The sequence below is a fragment of the Prinia subflava genome, chromosome 3 (genome assembly GCF_021018805.1).
Source record: "Prinia subflava isolate CZ2003 ecotype Zambia chromosome 3, Cam_Psub_1.2, whole genome shotgun sequence".
In the NCBI taxonomy this organism is placed as follows: domain Eukaryota; kingdom Metazoa; phylum Chordata; class Aves; order Passeriformes; family Cisticolidae; genus Prinia; species Prinia subflava.
Genome location: NC_086249.1, coordinates 32057912 through 32076348, shown reverse-complemented (window position 1 = coordinate 32076348; position 18437 = coordinate 32057912). Strand labels below are relative to the sequence as shown.

The following is an 18437-nucleotide window of genomic DNA, read 5'->3' as shown; positions in this document are numbered from 1 at the left end:
AGTAAAAGAATTGACAGGAAATCTTACTTATAGAGGTACAGGGCTGCTTCTTTGCACTAGAGGAAGCTGCCAGTATGCTGTGCCCATCCTGTGGTGGTTATTGCCTGTCCCAGGCATCCTTCCTGATAGTGGCTCTGCAGTCTCATATATCATGGACAGCTGTGATTTTGCATCACGATCTCCACTCACAAAAGCCCTGGGTGAAACACGGATTATTCCCTGTGACTCCTTGTCACTTACTGACAATCAGTGGTGGGAGACAGGCTATAAAGTCCATCCGTGAAGGACAGAGTAGCTTTTCTTTGTCTGAAACAGAGCCAGGAACAATATATCAATGTCCATACATATTTAACTCTGAGGACTGACTCAGAATTTGTCTTGCTGAAGAGTAATTTTGGAAGTTGATGTTTGAAAGTCATTTTTCATCACTGAGTGTAGCTGCCATCAGATTGGTAGTGATTGGTAGTCCTGTTGTTTTGCCTGTATTTTTGCTGCTTGTAGAACAGTTAATGCAATGCTTTGCTGAAGTCTCCAGTAAAGTTTTTATGTTACCATGACACAAATACAAAAATAGAAGCTCTGTTGTCAGAGTGATGAGGCCAAATTACCACCCTGTTGTTCCTGATTCAGTAGGAAAAGATATGAGAATTTTGGTGGTTTTTTAACTGTTTTAACTAAAAGTTTTAATGTTGTTTTAAGTAATGAAGAAACAACAGCAATACAACAGCCAAAGCAATCACAGTCAAATTCACATGAACGAGGTAGAATAAATTGAACAGATAGCACTGAAAATAGATTTGTCCTTCAGCTTCTGCTAGGGGCAATAGTGAGAAGGAGGAGAGGGTTTTGTAATGATGAGAACCACTTTGATATTATTTGGAATAGCTGCAAGCAGAAGCCATAGATAATAATAATCTCCAAACTGTGGAGGTTGAAAGCGCCGAGAAGCCAAGAATGACTGCAGCTGCCTTGAGTGGTGGTGGAACAAAGCCATAGAGTTGTGAATAGTTTATGCAGATTGAATATAATCAGAGTTGAAATGTGCAGTCATCAGGTTTGAGATCCAAGAAGCAGGTGGTACACGTGTCTATGTCAGGATTTTGGAGGGGTTTCCTGGCATGAATCAACTCAAAGAATCACAGACTAAAGAAACAGTTTTGATATCCACGTTTAGATAAAACAAGTGGCCCATCCCTTTGAGCACAACACTACAGTCTTCTCAAAACATTCAGTGAAGCAAATTGTTTCTGTTCTAAAATAATGCTTTAGAACTCAATGCCACTTCTTTTCCTGGAAGTGCTTAATGGAAGCTAATGACAGAGCGGAAATTATTTCCAAGTTTTGCAACTGGCAGCCTTTACCAGAGGATTCATGAACTTTTCAAATATATTTTTATTTAATTTAAATTGTGGCTTGTCAAGAACTGGGCAACCAAATGTGTAGAGAATGTGGCCAAGGTAGGCATATTCAGAATGGTGTATGACCTGATTATAGCTTGCAGAATCTCTTTACTGTTTTTAAGAAAAAAATCTGCATTGAAAATTTCACCAGTGGGGTTTTTTTTCTGTATTCTTAGCAGAAAATGACCACATAATTATTAACATTTTAATTTTTCAGCAGCTTCAGTGGTCACTTAGTGATGGGATTTCTTAATGTCTATTAATCTTAAATATTGAAGAAGAAGAAACAGTAACAGTATTGAATAAACAATCTTGGGACTTTTGAGGCATTTAAATGTTTTTCTATAGCAAATGAAAAGCATTAAAAAAACAAGTATATTGATTCTGGATCCCAAAGCACCTCTGTTCCTTCTTGACTAAAGGAACATTTTATTGGTGAATTAGCAAATTATGAGATCAACTTTCTGTTTTCCATTCCTAAGAAATAATTTAATGTATGCATATATATATATATGTATGGTCCAGTGCAGGATCAAGTCTAGCTAGCATCAGCTGTGCCATTTCCTTTCCATTTCCCCTTGCAGTTGCCAGCTTAAAAAAAAAAAAGGCTTATCAGATACTGAGTCAGTATGAAATTGTGAGCCAAAGCATTGATCCATCTTCATTAAACCTTTTCATTATAAATTCTATTATTAGAAATTAAAATCTTGGTATGCTGTCACTTCAGTCGCCTTTCCTTCCTTACCTGCATATTCATGCCAATCATTATCTATTCACTGCATGTCTGTGTTTAATAACCATTCTGTGATGCTGCCTTTTTTTCCCATTTTTCATGGTTTAGTTATTCCAGTTGGAAATGAGTAAAGCTGCCAGAAGATTAAAGAAATGGCTTCTTCATTATTTCAGTAGTGATTGCTCATAACTGATCAGACAAGTGGATTGGGATATAGGTGATCACATGTCAATATCTACAGTTTTGACATGTGTATCTAAGATGAGCCTCTCAGGTTCCCTTTGTAGAGACAGTGGAGACAAAAAATGCATTTTCAGGGTGCACTGCCATCCCAAGTAAAGCTCCTAAAACAGATCAGATGATTTGCACCCCAGAAAGGCCAGGTTTAGTTGATTGTAAATGGAAATAAGACTAACTAGCTTAGATGCTGGCTGTGTAGATGTCCAAAGATAGATGATATAATCCCATGCCTGTGCTCAAATTAATCATAAATGCCCAGAGACTCTGTCCAAATGACACTGCTAATGGGAATGTTCTGTGGCTGGGTTTTTTGATGTAACAAAACATAGTGCCGTGATCATCATGTACTGTTCAACACAAGTACCAAACGCAGTTCAGTCATGTTAGGACTACTTTTCAAATAGATTAGATTACCCTGCTTTTCACCTTGACTAAGTAGTACCAGGGAAGTAGCATGTTCACATTCTTTCCAGCGGATCAGTTTGGCAGCTGCATTAATACTCTGATTGTAGACATACAGAGATATTGTTTAATGTTTATGTTGGCAGATGAATGTAATGTCCTTGACCAGATTAGGTCCTGCTATGCAAAGCAGCATATATCAAATTGGTATTGTTATTACTGTTATTGTTGTTGATGATGATGATGATAATAATAATAAACAACAATAATAATATTCACTCATTCTTGTCCAAGCAAGCTCACAAGGAGTTTATAAACATTGAAAAGGGAGGAACCTGAATGGAAGTAGCTTTGTTGAGGAGTAACACAGGGCGAGAGACCTTTGCATTAAAAAGAGTTAGAAGAAGTGGCAGATGTTGAATGCTGAAACATGTTTTAGATTCTGTAGTTAATTTAGGATATTGCCTTAACGGTGATTTTTCCTGTGTGTTTCTCCCCTTAGGATGATTTCCAGCATGCAGCCTCAGAAACCAACTGGGAGTCAGTCACAAGCTCTGTCTCAGTAAGTAATTTCTCACTGTTTTGCCCATGGATGGATTGATAGGGTGGCTTGAATCCAACTCAATGAAATGGCATCTGTACAGAGAAACCATGTATTCACTGTTGAAAGAGGATGAATCCAGGATGAATCCAATTGATACTGGATTCAAACAGTATATGTTTTTAAGGATAAAAGATTCAGGATATGACCTTAGGTGTTGTAAACATGTGAGACAACCATTGGGAAATATTTCTTGCTTTCAAACTCATCTTGCCAGTATGAAAATACAAGATACAAACTTAAAATTTTTAAACATGAAACGTCTTGACTTACATGGAGGACTATCTGTTAAGCAGGCTGGCAGGAAAATGGATCTGGCCTTTCACTGTCAATACTGAGAATATTTTTTTAAGTGTTTCCAATAAAATATTATATCAGAAGTCAGATACAGTTACTCCATATTCAGCAGCAAATTGCAGCTTGGGAGAAAAATTAAGAAAGAAAAAAAGCCAAGTAATCTAATAAAAAAAATTAATTTTCTTTTTGTTACATTTGATTTGTGTCATTGGCAAAAAATCTGTCCTCTCTGCCATTTCCCACTGCTGGGGAATGGCATAGTAGCATGAGAATTCATAATATGGGCAGTCCTCTTCTGTGCTTTGCTGCCTGCTCTGCGCCCCATCATGGTTCTTGTTAACTCCTCTTAGAACACACGAGATGGGGGTAAGGGCTTGAAGCAGACTTGAGACCAGTGCCTGAAGCATCCATAGAAGAGAGCTTAGTGATAGCACCTTTGTTACAGTAGCTGCCAGGAGCAGCTGGTGAAGGAAATAAAATACGTAAATAAAATATAATAAATAAAGTATGCGTAAATTCTACTGATCAGGGTCCAATCAAGGTAGCAAGTAGAGAGAAAATTCTGTGCTGCCAAAATTAGAAATTGTTAAGCCAATCTCACTTGTGTTTACTCTTGAATTTGCAAATGACACTTGCCCTTCATGATACGATTCACTGATTACCTGGAACCAACTGTGCTGAAAGTCTTGAGGAGTGGTGTTAGCAGGGCTCAGATCTACTGGATGTGCCAAGCAGGAGATGCTACAATAGTTTAACTAAAAGACACAAATTCATTTTTCATTCTAATGTGGGCTTGGGGGAAAAAAAAATCAGTGTGATGGAATATTTTGTATAAAAATATGGTAGGCTGGTGTTTGAAAAAGTAAGCCTAGGGCTCCCTCATCAGGTAACTATGTAAAGGAGACTAAGCCTGTGGTAAACGCCATGTTAGTTAACATCCTTAACATCATAAAATGCACAATATACCAGACAATAACCTTTTTCAGTATCCTTTTCATACTGAAAAATCAAGTGCATGGTTTTGCACCTTTTATTTTTCCTGAAAAATTGTTTTTAATGTGTTGCAGCTAAGGAAGTTCAATAGAAATATTACAGGTAGCTAGCTGATGCCCAAGGTCACATGGAAACCTACAGCTAAACCAGAAGCAGAACCTCGGTTTCATTGGTTTTCCCATCTCATTCCCTATCTAATAAAATATGGTTTCTCCAACACATTGCACCCACAAGTCCTTTTTATCCTCAGAGAAAAAAAGGCAGGGAAATTGAGCAATTTTTCACAAAGGCACCAAAGGAAATGTCTGAGGACATCCAAGTTCTTCAGGAGAGAGATATTCAAGGATTCTGCTATGGTCTTGAGAGGCAGAAGGCAAACTCAAACCTGTCAGTCTTGGACAAGATGACATACAATTCTGCTGATGCTCAGGTACCATGGCAGGTCTGAGTTTCTTCTCTCAAACCCACAAGTAACCCAAAGACTCAATTACAATATAGACACATTACAACACTGAAAATTTTAGAGTGAGAAAATTCTTTTTTCCATGTCTGAGGTCATATTGCAGTTATATTTTGGTTTGGTTTTTTTGTTTGGGTTTTTTCTCAGAAAGTTACAAAAAAATGCTTCTACTCTTATTGCAAACTCAGGGAAAAAAAAAAAAATAAAATCCAACTCCTTATAAGATTAGTTTCCATTATATGTAAAGTAATTTTATGACCAAGAAAAACTGTGATGCACACTGAATTGCCTGTCAGGCTTACAATAGAGATAGGAAAGTGAAAAGAATGAGTGAACAGAAATTAAGGGCAAGAGCACATACCAAAAAAAGATACCTTTGTGTTCCAGTAAATTAAAAATGTATTCAGTGCTTTTAAGAAATGCAAAGGAGGTACATAATGTGGAAGATCTTGGCTCCTCATTGCTTCTTGCATTTCCTCTTGCCCCCTCTTTGGATGTGATCTCAGAAGTCAGATTATAGCGAGCACAAACTCTCCTAAAGCCAGCGCCTCATTCTTGGCAGGACAAAAGAGAGGCAGTTGGGTTGGCAGCTTTGAAGTTGCTTTTGGGCCTGTCACATGATGTTGCTGCCAGGAGACTATCTCAGCTGTTGAAATAATTCCTCTTGATTTGGCTGTCTCTGAGAAAAAGTTAAGCTTTCTGCTGTGTTTGAACGAAGCTGCACAAATCTCTTGAGTAGGAGCCTTTATATGAAAAGAAACTGGGGACTCCCAGCTGCCTGTATGAGTTTGAAATGCCCTGCATATGCACAGCTTGACCTCCACTTCTGTAATGAAATATACAGTTGAACATGTGAGGGAAAAAACACCTGCATTGAGTAAGCCACACACCTTGGCCTGATTTTTATGCTCCTGTTTTTGAGCATCCTTGGACGACCTGTCTCACTTTTGAAAGGCAGTCAGGGTCTGATCTTTCCCTGCTAGACTGCCATGAGCTCCACCAAGCTCTCGTCAGTAAGAAAGTAGCGTTTAGGTGCCTTTTCCTTTTGTAACCTCAGCAGCTGCTAGCACACTGCATGGCGCTGGCTGCAGCGTAGTCTCTCCTGTGGCATTGCTTTAGATAACAATGCTGTGTTCACTGTGCTGGTGTGAGCTTTTCTACTGCTGGGACTCCCATCTCTGACAGTCTCTATTCCAAGCCACGTAGAAATCAGGAGAGAGGCTTTGAGGTGTGCCTTCCTTTTTAAGGGGTCACGAATTTTTACAGGCCTCTGCACCATCTTGGCACTGTGCTAGAGAGGCAGTGCAGTCACAGGTGGGCCCACTGAAACTTCCTGGGCTGTTGGTGGTGAGCCATAAAGTGCAGCTATGCTTTCTTCACTGCACTAGTGTTATGTTTGCTGTTTCTTCTCTCCCTGATTTTTAATAATTTGGACTGTCTGTATTTTCAGCAAACATGTGCAGGAAAATGTCAAGAATTTTTAGTTTTGTGGTATAGCTTACCATTAAAGATGAGTGTTTTATTTTAAAAGATACATATATACTTTAAAATCATTGTAGGAGGAATTGAAGGACACAATCCTTCAAACAAGTGAGTGAATTTATTCAAATAAGTTGACCCTCCCATTACGACCCAACTGAATGAAGTTAATCACAAAGATTAATAGTTTAACATACGTGTTTGGGAGATGAAACAAAACAAATATTTTGGGAAGCCATTAGTTTTTACTGGCATATTTCTGCTGCATTACTTCAGAGCTGGGTTTTCATGAAAGAATTTAGGTTTCTAGGGGGTTTTCCCCAATGTTTTAAGACCAAACAATTTGTGTGCTGTACTGTGCCTGTTGTTGGACAAAATTGATGGTAGTCCTTCAGAAAGTAGTAGATTAATGCATTAATCTAAAAAATGTAAGTTTTTCTTGTACGTATTTTACATACTATTTGGCTTTGTGCTTGGATAAGGGAAAAAGTAATATCAGGATAGTGAATATTGTAATTCTAAATTAAGAATTTTAAAAACGTTCCAAGTCGTCTCCAATAAAACTGAAAATGCTGCACTCATTCTTTTGAAGTCAAATTGTGCCAGAAGTTCAGTAGGAACACTCAGAGAATGGTACTTGGTACTTACTGGTGGAAAATAAATATTCCATTTGGTGTTATGATATAAATAGGAGGATATTGCTATGCTGGTCATCCAAATATTCATTGTTACATTGCTGAGATCATAGTATTATAGAATGGCTTGGGTTGGGAGGTTCCTTAGAGATCACCTAGTTTCAATCCCCTTGTAGTGGGCAGGGATGCCTTTCATTGTACCAGGCTGCTCACAGCTCTCTCCAACCTCACTGTGAACACTTAGGGACGAGACATCCACAGACTCTTTCAGCAACCTGTTCCAGTGTCTCACCACCCTCACAGGGGAGATTTTCTGCCTCAAATCTAATCCAGACATAGCCTCTTTCATTTTAAAGCTGTTTGACCTTGTCTTATCACTACCTGCTCTTGTAAAAAGTTTCTCTTCATCTTTCTTGTAGGCTTCCTTCAGGCATTGGAAGGCCACGGTTAGGTCACTCTGATGCCATTTCTTCCCTAGGCTGAACAATTACAATTCCCTTAGTCTTTCCTCCATCCCTCTAATCATCTTGATGTCCCTCCTCTAGATTCACTCCAACAGGTCCTTGCTGTGCTGGGACCCCAGAGCTGGATGCAGCACAGCAGGTGGGGTCTTACTACAGAGCAGAGGGGCAGAATTCCCTCCCTGGCCCACGCTGCCTTGGATGCAGCCCAGGACATTATTGGCTTTCCTGGCTGCAAGTATTTTGCCCGGTCACATCCAACTTCTCAACCACTAGCACCCTCAAGATTCAAATATCAAGTTTTTTTCTGTTTGTTTAATAAGTTGTATTTTTGGTAAAAGGTCAGTTCAATGTCAATTCATCAGTGTTTTGTAATACATTTAATTTGGGGTAATAAAGGGCCATGTTTCCAAGTCTCTAACCATGCCAAATTTGTTTAAATTGAGCAGAAAAAGATAGTCTAGTGGACTTCTTGCATTTGTCTTTCTGTGCTGTTGTTTCTGATCTGCTTCATGTTAAATAACCAACAGAAGTGGCATCTCCATTTCTGTGGCCATGGCCATCACAGTGCTTTCAAAAGACATTTTCATTCCATTTTTGTATATGTGCAAACCATCACTCCCTTTGAGGAGTGCATGTAAATACTGACAGTCCACCAGTAGCAGCGCTTTTGCTCCCTGCATCTCTGCTGGGATTTGCTTGGGAATTTCTTGGTATCTCTTCTCCTTACAAAAAGGAAACACAGGTATAAGAAAGTCCTGGCCAAAAGACTTGAAAAGATGGCCCGAAGTAACTGTTTCACTCAATAATGGAACAAGTGTGTCAATACCTGTTTTCAGTTGTTTGAAGTGTGCTGTAAGTCATGCCAAGTGCACTGAGATGTATGTCACTCTTAGGGGGTATCCTATCCCTCTCCATCAGTGACTGACTCCACGCTCACGGCAGAGGCGCTGGATCAGACCATTGCCGCCTTTGACACGGTGGAGGATCTGCTCAAACACTTCAACCCGGACTCCTGGCAAGAAGATCTCGAGAACCTCTACACGGACAGTGGGCACCATTATCGAGGCAGGAGCTACCATGACAGGAAATCCAAAGGTAGGAATAGACTTTGGGGCATACTTACGCATACTTTGGGACAAGGACAGGATATTCCTTCACTCCTCATAGGAAAGTCCATCAGTCAGGTATTACATTCTGGTGCTTGTGTTCCTGTTGGAGTCACAGGGCAAGGTACCGCCTGTTAAAACCAGGGATGTGTCGTTTAATCCTTAATCAATTTTCAGGTAGGATCTCACTTGAGAAATCACTCAGACTGAAGACTGCCCCTTTTATGATAAATTCACAAATAAAAACACAGGTCCACATGTAAAGACAGATGGTTCTCAGCTTTACCCTCTTAAGCATTGCTTTGTGTGTAAAGCATGGGGCTCCTAATTACCTGTGTTATCATCCTTCTTTAAATACCCTGCTTAGGGACTGTTCTCTGTTGAGTGAGGAATAATCACTTTTATCACATTGTGCTTAGGGAAGCATCTGGTGCAGACACCTGTATGTGCAGCTGGTTTTTTTTAGGACGTGAACATCTCACTGTTTTTCATTATGTTGGCAAGGAACATTATGATGGTTTAACATCTTTGTCTGTAATTGAGCAAAGCACACATTTCTGGGTTATGTTTCTTGTTTCCTTCTGTGAGTTCAAGTCATCCACCAAATGCTAAAGCAAAGGGGCATTTAGCTGGCAGTACAAAGCCATAATGATAAAGAAACACTATTGAGAAGACATAATTTTGCTCTGGGGTAACCATGCACTGAAGGGCCGGATGAAATTGCCCTTCATGTGCAGTACAGATGTAGGAGGTCTGTTAGGATTCTTCAGGATGACAATCGCTGTAGTTTTCACAGAACTCTGGAGTGAAGAATTTTATTTGATTTCTCTTGTTGTCATCTATTTTCAAGTTGTGTATTCACATTCACTTTTCTTTATAACTTTAAAATTGTAATTCCCAAATCACAGTTCCAATTCTGTGCAATCTACCATTTATTTACATCTCAGATCCCATCTCCCCATACCTTAAGCATGTTCTAAGGAGGGAGAGAGGATCTGGCAGAGGCCCCCTGCCATTCATGTGTCCACCTTGGCTGGAGAGTAAGCGGTGAATGGTGGGACTGTGGGCTGTCCCATGCTGTTGTCCTTGGAGGACAAGGAGAATAACCTCAGGCACATACAGTGTATTAGTAGACACAAGTACTGGTGTACAATTCCCAAGACAGGTTGACTTTCTGGGCTCAGCACTTCAAAGGAATATGTGATAAAGCCCTGAGCACCCATTCAGCAAAAAGCCAAACCCTTTACTCCCTTTATTCCCTTCTGGCACCTCAGAATTTCAGGCAACCATCACAGCCATTGTTGGGGAAAAACTTCACTCAAGTGTGTCTGTATGACTTTCAAGAGTGGTGTGATATCTGTGGAGGTGTGTGAAACGTGATCTTTGTGTGCCGTATTCATCCAGGCTGGATTTGGCACCAGTAGATATGTATAAAAAAGAAATGAAGGGTCTGTTCTCTTTTTAGTAGAAGTTGGTTAGAATCTTGGATCCTGTACTGGTCCTGTTCTCCTGATATAATTTCATTCTCAGATCATATTTGGCCCAGTATCTTATATATTTAAATAACCATATAGATATAAAACAACATTTGATGCTTTATTGATGCTAATTATCCAGGCTATGGGCATCAGTCTGATCTGATAGTGCAAAGAAAATTCAGATGCATAACATTTTCAACTTTTATTATAAATGTAATTCAGCTTCTTGTGTAGCAAGAAGCTAAACATTTTTCTAGTTTTATAGTTTTAATACTTGATTTATTTTAATTGGATTTTTTGGTGGTGGTGGTTTGGTTACAGGAAAAAGAAAAAATTTTGTAACAGTTTTCCTTTTGTTTTCAGACTAAAGGCCAAATTCCCTGACAGTTAGCAGCTCTCTGGGCTAAAGTACCTCACCAAAATGAAATCTTTTAAAAATTTCAATTAAAAATTTTGATTTAGTCATAAACTTCTGACAAGATTAAAGGCTTGTTCTTGGAGGATGTGAGGAGTAAGGAATAGCTTTAACTAATCTTCAAATTAGAAATGCTTGGTGTCTTAAACACAATGTGGATCTCTGAGGAATGTTTATAGGCACTGGGGTAACCTTGCAGCAAAGAGAGCAGTAGATTATATCATAATTTATTTCAGATACCTATCTGTTTCAGCTTACAGCTTGGGGTTTTTTTGTTATCCTAAGTTAGAACAGCCCTGAGGCAGGTAAGAACAATTTGATGTAATCTCTGCCTATCTTTCACAGCATTTTCAGATCACACCATATAAATGGTATAAATTGATCACTAATAATTTCACTCCTATCCAACCTTCTGCCCATACTACTCTGTGCCATACTCATGGCACAAAATTGAGCTAAAAGAGGTGGTGTTGCTGAATACTAATTCTGATAGCAGGGACAGGTGAAAAATTTGCCAATTAATTTGCCAATTAATAATCTACAATATTAAGGTCAGGCAAATAAGAAGACAGTATTTTATCATAGCTGAAACTCACAGAATCGGGGAATAGATCAAGTGGGAAGACACCTCAAGAACTTAAATGCCCTCCCTCAAAGCAGGGTCATCAATAGAAGGTTGCTCAGGACCATGTCAAGTCAGGTTCTAAAATATCTCCATGAATGGAGGCTGCTCAATCTCTCTGGAACCACTCTCTGAACAAAAAACAAGAACATACAAAAAGTTGTTTTCAACATTTAAATAGGTTTCCTGTGTTTGAGTCCAGAACCTTTTGTTCTTTCAAAGTAGACTCTGGCTCCATCTTTGCTTCATCCCATCATTGCTGCATTGATGGACCGAAACAAACTGGATGAGGTTCAACAAGGCCAAGTGCTGGATTCTGCACTGGGGTCACAACAACCCCAGGCAGTGTTACAGGCTGGGGGCAGTGTCTGCAAAGCTGCCTGGTGGAAAAGGACCTGGGGTGCTGGTCAGCACAGCTGAACATGATCCAGGGAGTGCCCAGGGGGCCAAGAAGGCCGATGGCATCCTGGCCTGGCTCAGCCATGGTGTGGGCAGCAGGAGCAGGGCAGTGACCGTCCCCCTGTGCTGGGCACTGCTGAGGCCACTCCTCCAATGCTGTGCTCAGTTCTGACCCTCACTGCAAGAAAGACCTTGAGGGGCTGGAGCGTGTCCAGAGAAGGGCAGCGGAGCTGGGGAAGGGTCTGGAGCACAAGGGCTGTGAGGAGTAGCTGAGGGAGCTGGGGGTGTTTATCCTGGAGAAAAGGAGGCTCAGGGGGGACCTCACTGCTCTCTACAGCTGCCTGAAAGGAGGGGGCAGCCAGATTGGCATTGGTCTCTTCTCCCAGGCTGCAGGTGACAGGACAAGAGGAAATGGCCTCAAGTCGCAACAGGGGAGGTTTAGATTGGATATTAGGGAAAAGAATTTCACAGAAAGGGTTGTCAGGCATTGGAATGGACTGCCCAGGGAAAGTGGTGGGGTCGCCATCCCAGGAAATGTTCAAAAGGTGTGTGGATGTGGCATATGGGGTATGGTTTAGAGATGATTATGGCAGTGCTGGATTTATGGTTGTATTTTTTGAAGGTCTTTTCCAGGCCTAAGGATTAATTTGTACACATTAATATATGCATATACAGATCAGTCCCTGCCTGGATATCTCTTGCAAGTTCCTGAAAGCCGAAGAGTGTGTGGATTAAATCTATATTTATGGTAACTCCATTCAGTCTACAAAATCTGGTCTCACACCTCTACAATACTGATGCAATTCTATTTAGTTAAGTGCATTTCTTTCCATTGAAATCAAAATTGCATTTCTATTGAAACTTATATTACATTTCTCACTGTTGAAGTGAGATATTGGTATGAAATGTGTCTCACTAATAACCACATGAAATTTGAAATTTAATTCTATATATGTTCAGCAAGGTTTGCTGTTAACTGCTCCAGTGAAAGCTGGCTGTAAAATCACAGTGCAATCCAGACTGGCAGAACAGAACAGAAAAGGGGAAGACACATTCAGATTTTCACAATTCGGAAATGAGAGGCATTGTATAACCTATAAACTATGGTGCAAACATACATGAAAATATGATAGATATTTCAAATAACCTCTGCAGTTGTAAATATAGATAAAAAGCTTTGCTACCAATTGCTGCATTTTAGAAACTCAGACAGTACGAATATTCAGGTTTATTTTCATCCTAGGCTCTTCGAAAAAAGCAGGTCATACTGCTTTTGCAGTATTTTAAAGTAAATACTTCATACTGCAGTATATACTTTAAAATTATTCCTGTTACATTGCAGTAAATTCCTTTTATATTGCTGACCTCAGTGTTGTAGTAATTTGGTTATTAAAAATATTAAGCATCTACAGAAAGATGTCACTAGCTATTGGATAATTTAATACTGTTCACGGCAAGAACACAGGTAAAGAAGTAAACATCCATGCTTCACAATTATGTTCAACTTCTTCACAAACAGGTTTCTATTTTTCTAGCAAGTCACAAGGAGAGTTCAAACATGTTTCAAAGAAGCATATTCATCCTAGTTTAAATTTCTGAAAGCATGAATTTATCTGGTTAATAGTATTAGAAGAGCTTCTGAGAGATACTGTTGTAAACAGTTCCAACCATCAACTAAACATTATTTAACTTCTCCCATGTACTTGTTTGCATTTATGTTTCACTGTTGTTTCTGATTTTTTACTTCCCACTGAATAAGGATTTTTAATTAAAAAAAGACCCCCACCTGTGAAATGCTTTGTGTACAAATGAAGAAAGAAAGGAAAAACAAGTTCACTGTTTCTTATCATAGAAGTAAATCCAAATGTCATGGGACTGTACCCAAAGAAAGGGGTTGTCTTTAGAAAGTAATGGAGTGTTTTGTTTTGTTTTGTTTTCCCATAGATAAACCTGGGAAGCAGGAACACATGTAGATAGATACATCCTGGTAATTAACAAGACTACCCCTGCCTCTAAGCTCATTTTCTTTTGTGGAAATAGTACACAAGAAGCCTTTGGCTATCATAGGAAATTAATCAGGTGGGACATTCTTGCAATAGCATCTGTCTGCAGTGACAGCTTTACAAGTTAAATAAATAAACACTTGCTGGCATAACCACACTGCTGTCTGGAAGAGGAGTAGTGAGGTCAGACCATGGGTCTTCACAGAGTGTTTCTGCTGTTCATTGCCAAATCAGTTCCCAAGATCAGGCAAGTTTCACCATGCCTTTAACAACAGTTTCTAATTGTCATTTCTTAAAATGGTCTAGCAAGAAGGTAAAATTTCAATGTTATTTCTCAGAGGCTTGCAAGTATTGGCCAATAAATTACTGCAAACGTCCATGCACTCTTCCTTGAAAGATTCTGGGATGGCTGCCAGCAAGTTTCAGTGCACCAGACAGGGGGTGCAGGCATCACAAATGCTGAATGCTTGCTCATTCATGGCAAATTTGAACGTTCCAAGTACATGGAATATCTTCTTAAATAGCTGATAATTTAAAGTATTCCCTGTGCTTAAAAACCAGGATATTTCTCCCATCCTTCTTCAGTTAGGAACCAAGTTGTCTGTTGCATGCAAACCACACTCATTCATTCATTTCACAATCTAATTCAGATCTACGTTCCTGCCTTCTCCCTCTCAGTGACAAAAGAGATTTTCCCTCACATGTTACACAATGTAATTGTTGGTCACTGCAGTGAAAGATTTTGTTATTAAACCCTTTTTTTTAAATGCTAGTGAAACTTATAGTATGTTATTTATCACTGGAATGAGCTGGTTTGTTGCATTCATTTCAGTGAAGCTGTGTCCAACTGTTTGGCCTGCTTTCACTACTTGACCTGTACCATAGCTGATAATTGGTTTGCCAGTCCATAATAGGCCTATATATTTTGCCTTTTGTTCCATGAAAACAGCTATAATCCTACTGAAATCCTGATCTTTCATTCCTCTAAAACAACAGTTGCTGTATTGAGGGGGTTTGTCTTGGTGCTGTGAATCTGCAGTAAATTCAATTTGCAAGATCTTCTTAGCTCCCATGAGAAGGATTTAGACAGCTTCCGAGTTTCCAGGTATATTTAATGAATTGCTTATTGTGATACCATTAAGCATGTGCAGTGGAACAGTCAAAACCATCAGCCATATCTGTTGAAGTCTAAAAGCCAAAGACTTTAGCCAAAATTTGGTATGGAGAAGAATTCTTTCATAAATGTCAGAGCACTTAGATGGTTTAACCAGCTGAAGATATGACTAGGAAATTATATTTCATCTGTAATTACCATATAATTGTGAGGATATCATTATGTTGGTAATCCCAGTGTTCATTGTTACATTGTTGAGATCATAGAATCACAGAATGGTTTGGATTGGAAGGGACCTTAGAGATCATCTAGTTCCAATGCCCTTGCCCTGGACAGAGGCTCCTTGCACCAGACCAAGTTGCTCAAAATGCATCCAACCTAGAACACTTCCAGGGATGGGCCATCCACAACCTCTCTGGGCAACCTTTTCCAGTGTCTCACCAGCCTCACAGTAAAGAATTTCTTCCTAATACTTAATGTAAACCTACCTTTTTTCATGAAGCAATATCCCCTTGCCCTTGTAAAAAGTCCCTTGGCCTTGTAAAAAGTCCCTTGCCCTTGTAAAAGTCCCTTGCCCTTGTAAAAAGTCCCTCTCCAGCTTATTTGTGAATTTTCCAACTCAAGTTCAGCCACACCATAGCTTCAATCAGATACAGCACTGCTCTGAATGTCTTTGATGGCTTTTACAATGCTCTAGTTTACCTACAGATCTTTAGCAGTATTGACCCTAGCATTACTCTGTGGGGAACACAAATATTAGCCAGCTACCAGTTGTATTTGGAATTGCTGACCATTTTCCTCAAGTCTCTCAGATATTCCAGTTATCTTCTGAATTTGTAGCCCACCTATTCCATTATATCTCATAAATCTGGCTGCAGGGAAATCAGCAGATTCCTCTGCTTCCTTCACCTCATCCAGCAAGACAGATGTTTCATCATAGCCAACTCTGAGGTCTTGTTGAATCTATTCTGGATGTTCCCAGTCATCTCCTTGTCTGTCATGTGCCTGGGCATTGCTTCCAAGATGGATTTGCCCCTTAGTTTTGTCATGGGCTGACCAGTCTGCAGCTGTCCGAATCCTCCTTGCCTTGCTTGCAGATAGCTTTGACGTGTGGTATAGGAATACCACGGCAAGGTGGCTACCATCCCTTAAACCTTAGCTCTGCTCTGTGACTGATGCATGAAAAAAGTGTAGAAGGTTCAGTTATGGTGATGTTAAGACCATGTGTGAATTTGGAACAGATAAAGTGTTAAAAGCAACCCTAACTGACCTCCTGGCTTTTTCAAATTAATCAGTGACCAGAACCAGAGGTTTTCTCCTCAATCTTTAAGGCCTCCCTTTTACAGAAGAAAACCTGGCATTAGCTGCAGTCTCTGATTTCAATGCCTGCCTCTGATTAAGATCATGGAAACACAGAATATTCCGATGAATGCTTCAAGGTAAACACATGCCATAGAGCGATGTGGAACAAGAATGGTTTTAAGCAGAGGATTTAGGGGAAGGAAGTGGTAAACATTGGGCCCTAAGTATCCAGTTTAGTGCTCCAGTGCATCTCTTTTATGTTTGCCTTACTTTTAAGCTGTCTCTGATGCAGACATTCTGTAATAATACTTGGGAATTATTTGCATCCAGTCTAAAGAACCTTTTAGTTCTAGTATTAAATTAAGGACTCCAGTGGTTTCAGTCCTTGATAAGTAAAGCAGCTGGATTTCACACCAATCACACCAAGGCTCGGTTACGTTTTAGTCACAGCAGTAAAGTGATGCATGAAACCGACTGTACTGTAAAATCTCATTGTTATATGGATGAGGAAATGGACTAGCTCCAGACAGTAAAACAATCCAAAGACAGGAAAAATGAATAGTGAAGCTTTCAGCAGAGAGAGTGGTTCAGAATAAAATGTGTTCTTTTGTTAGGGGGCAATAAACTGTTACCTAGAGCTTAGGATTTAATTAGGGAATGGGAACTGTTTCTGTGTGTCAGTGTGGTGCTACCAGAGTACAGTATGCATTGTTCACAGAGTACACTGCATGCTCACCTTACTCCCATGAAGCACTGCAGTTCTCTAGAGCAAAGTGAAAAAGTGTAGGTGTTTACCTCCAAATCAATTTTAATGGAGGATGACTTGTGAATCTCTTAAATTGTTTATTTACGCTTTTCTCCTCTGCTTAAGGTTACTTATTTTCATGTTTTCAACATCACTAAAATAAGACCTCTCTGTTTTTTCGAGTATCTCATAGATATTCCCCTGACTTGCTGCAGTGTCAGTGTGGATGATCTAGGCTTTCTCCTCAAGCAATCTCATTAGTGATGAAGGCAGAAAATTTTCAGCCCTCCTTTTCCTATAGTAGATTTTTCTTTCATGTCAGTTGGCTGAAATGAATACTAGCCAGATAGTGCCTTGCTTTATCAGTTAGCAAAGCTGATGGCAAAGGTCCTGATGAGAATGTTTAGAAGTGTGGGAAACACTTCCCTGTGGCAAGAATTAGCCTGAAAGCCTACAGTGAGAAGAGGTGGCTTTGAAGAATGACAGTGGAGAAGAAAATATCATCTGTTAAAACAAAGAAATCAATAAACCCTGGATTTGGCAGTCCTGGCTAAGGACACTCACAGTGTGTTTTTCTCTCAGTGCATGAGTATACCACCAGTCCCATTGATTTTATGCTTCAAGCAGGAGGATGATCTATACCTCTTTTGGAGAGATGCTAGCTCTCTGGAGAGAATCACTGAGATTTCATGGGGGAATGTATCGTAATTGCTATAAAATAGCAATTTATCTGCTAAATTCCCATTGACTGAGATAACACCTTGTCAGGAAAGTGAATCTGCTATGATTTTCTCTAATAACACTTCTGGCATTTATGTACCCTTGCCTCTTGCATATCAGCCTTGTGAATATCTTCAGGTCAAAATGTAAAGGTGCATGACATTTACAAATCATCAGCTTTTTCCACAATTAATGTAGTGATGTTGACAAGGCCTGAGTCACAGAAAGTATGAGGTGTCTTTGTTGTAAGTTTTCACATATTAGTATTAAAGCACAAGCATAAGTGTTCTCAGAACCAGAGGTTATGTTGACCTGTAAAACATGCCCTGAAAATCTGGTATGTTCACAAACACTGGACTGTTACCTCAGTTCTGATGTGAGCCATCCCTGTTTTCCTGTTGATGCTTCTGTTAGCAAATACTGTTTGGAGTCAAACTCAACAGAGGTTCACATATCCCCCCACTCCCGAATGAATTACTGAGCTTTAAACACTTAGTTGGTGGACAGAATGCTAAAGAAAGAAGACAGACTTGGAAGGGAAAAGAAATCTATTTCTATAGAAATAGAACTCACTAAATTTACTTTTGTCTGTGTCACAATTGTGGAAAATATATTTATAAAAGCGGGTTTTTGTTTCGTTTTAGCTTCACAAGCTGAAGCTAGAAACAGCATTTAAACTCACATTTGATAGTCTGTAAGTTATTTTTATGGCTGGCTTTACCACTTGTTTACATGACAGATCTCAGATACTAGGCATTTAAACATCAATCAACTACTGGCATTCAATGAGTCTATTAATTTTAATTGTATTTATTTGTATGCCTATTAT

General features: G+C 39.5%; 1 protein-coding gene across 4 annotated transcripts in view; it reads left to right on the top strand.

Moving 5' to 3' along the window:
• Window positions 1–18437, top strand: part of PDGFD (platelet derived growth factor D) — a 140975-nt gene that overhangs the window by 107518 nt on the left and 15020 nt on the right. For all 4 annotated transcript variants that reach the window (XM_063394570.1, XM_063394568.1, XM_063394569.1 and 1 more), the window contains 2 exons: window positions 3278–3337; window positions 8598–8799. In XM_063394570.1, the coding sequence (XP_063250640.1) occupies window positions 3278–3337; window positions 8598–8799 (262 nt within the window). The remainder of the gene's footprint in view (window positions 1–3277; window positions 3338–8597; window positions 8800–18437) is intronic.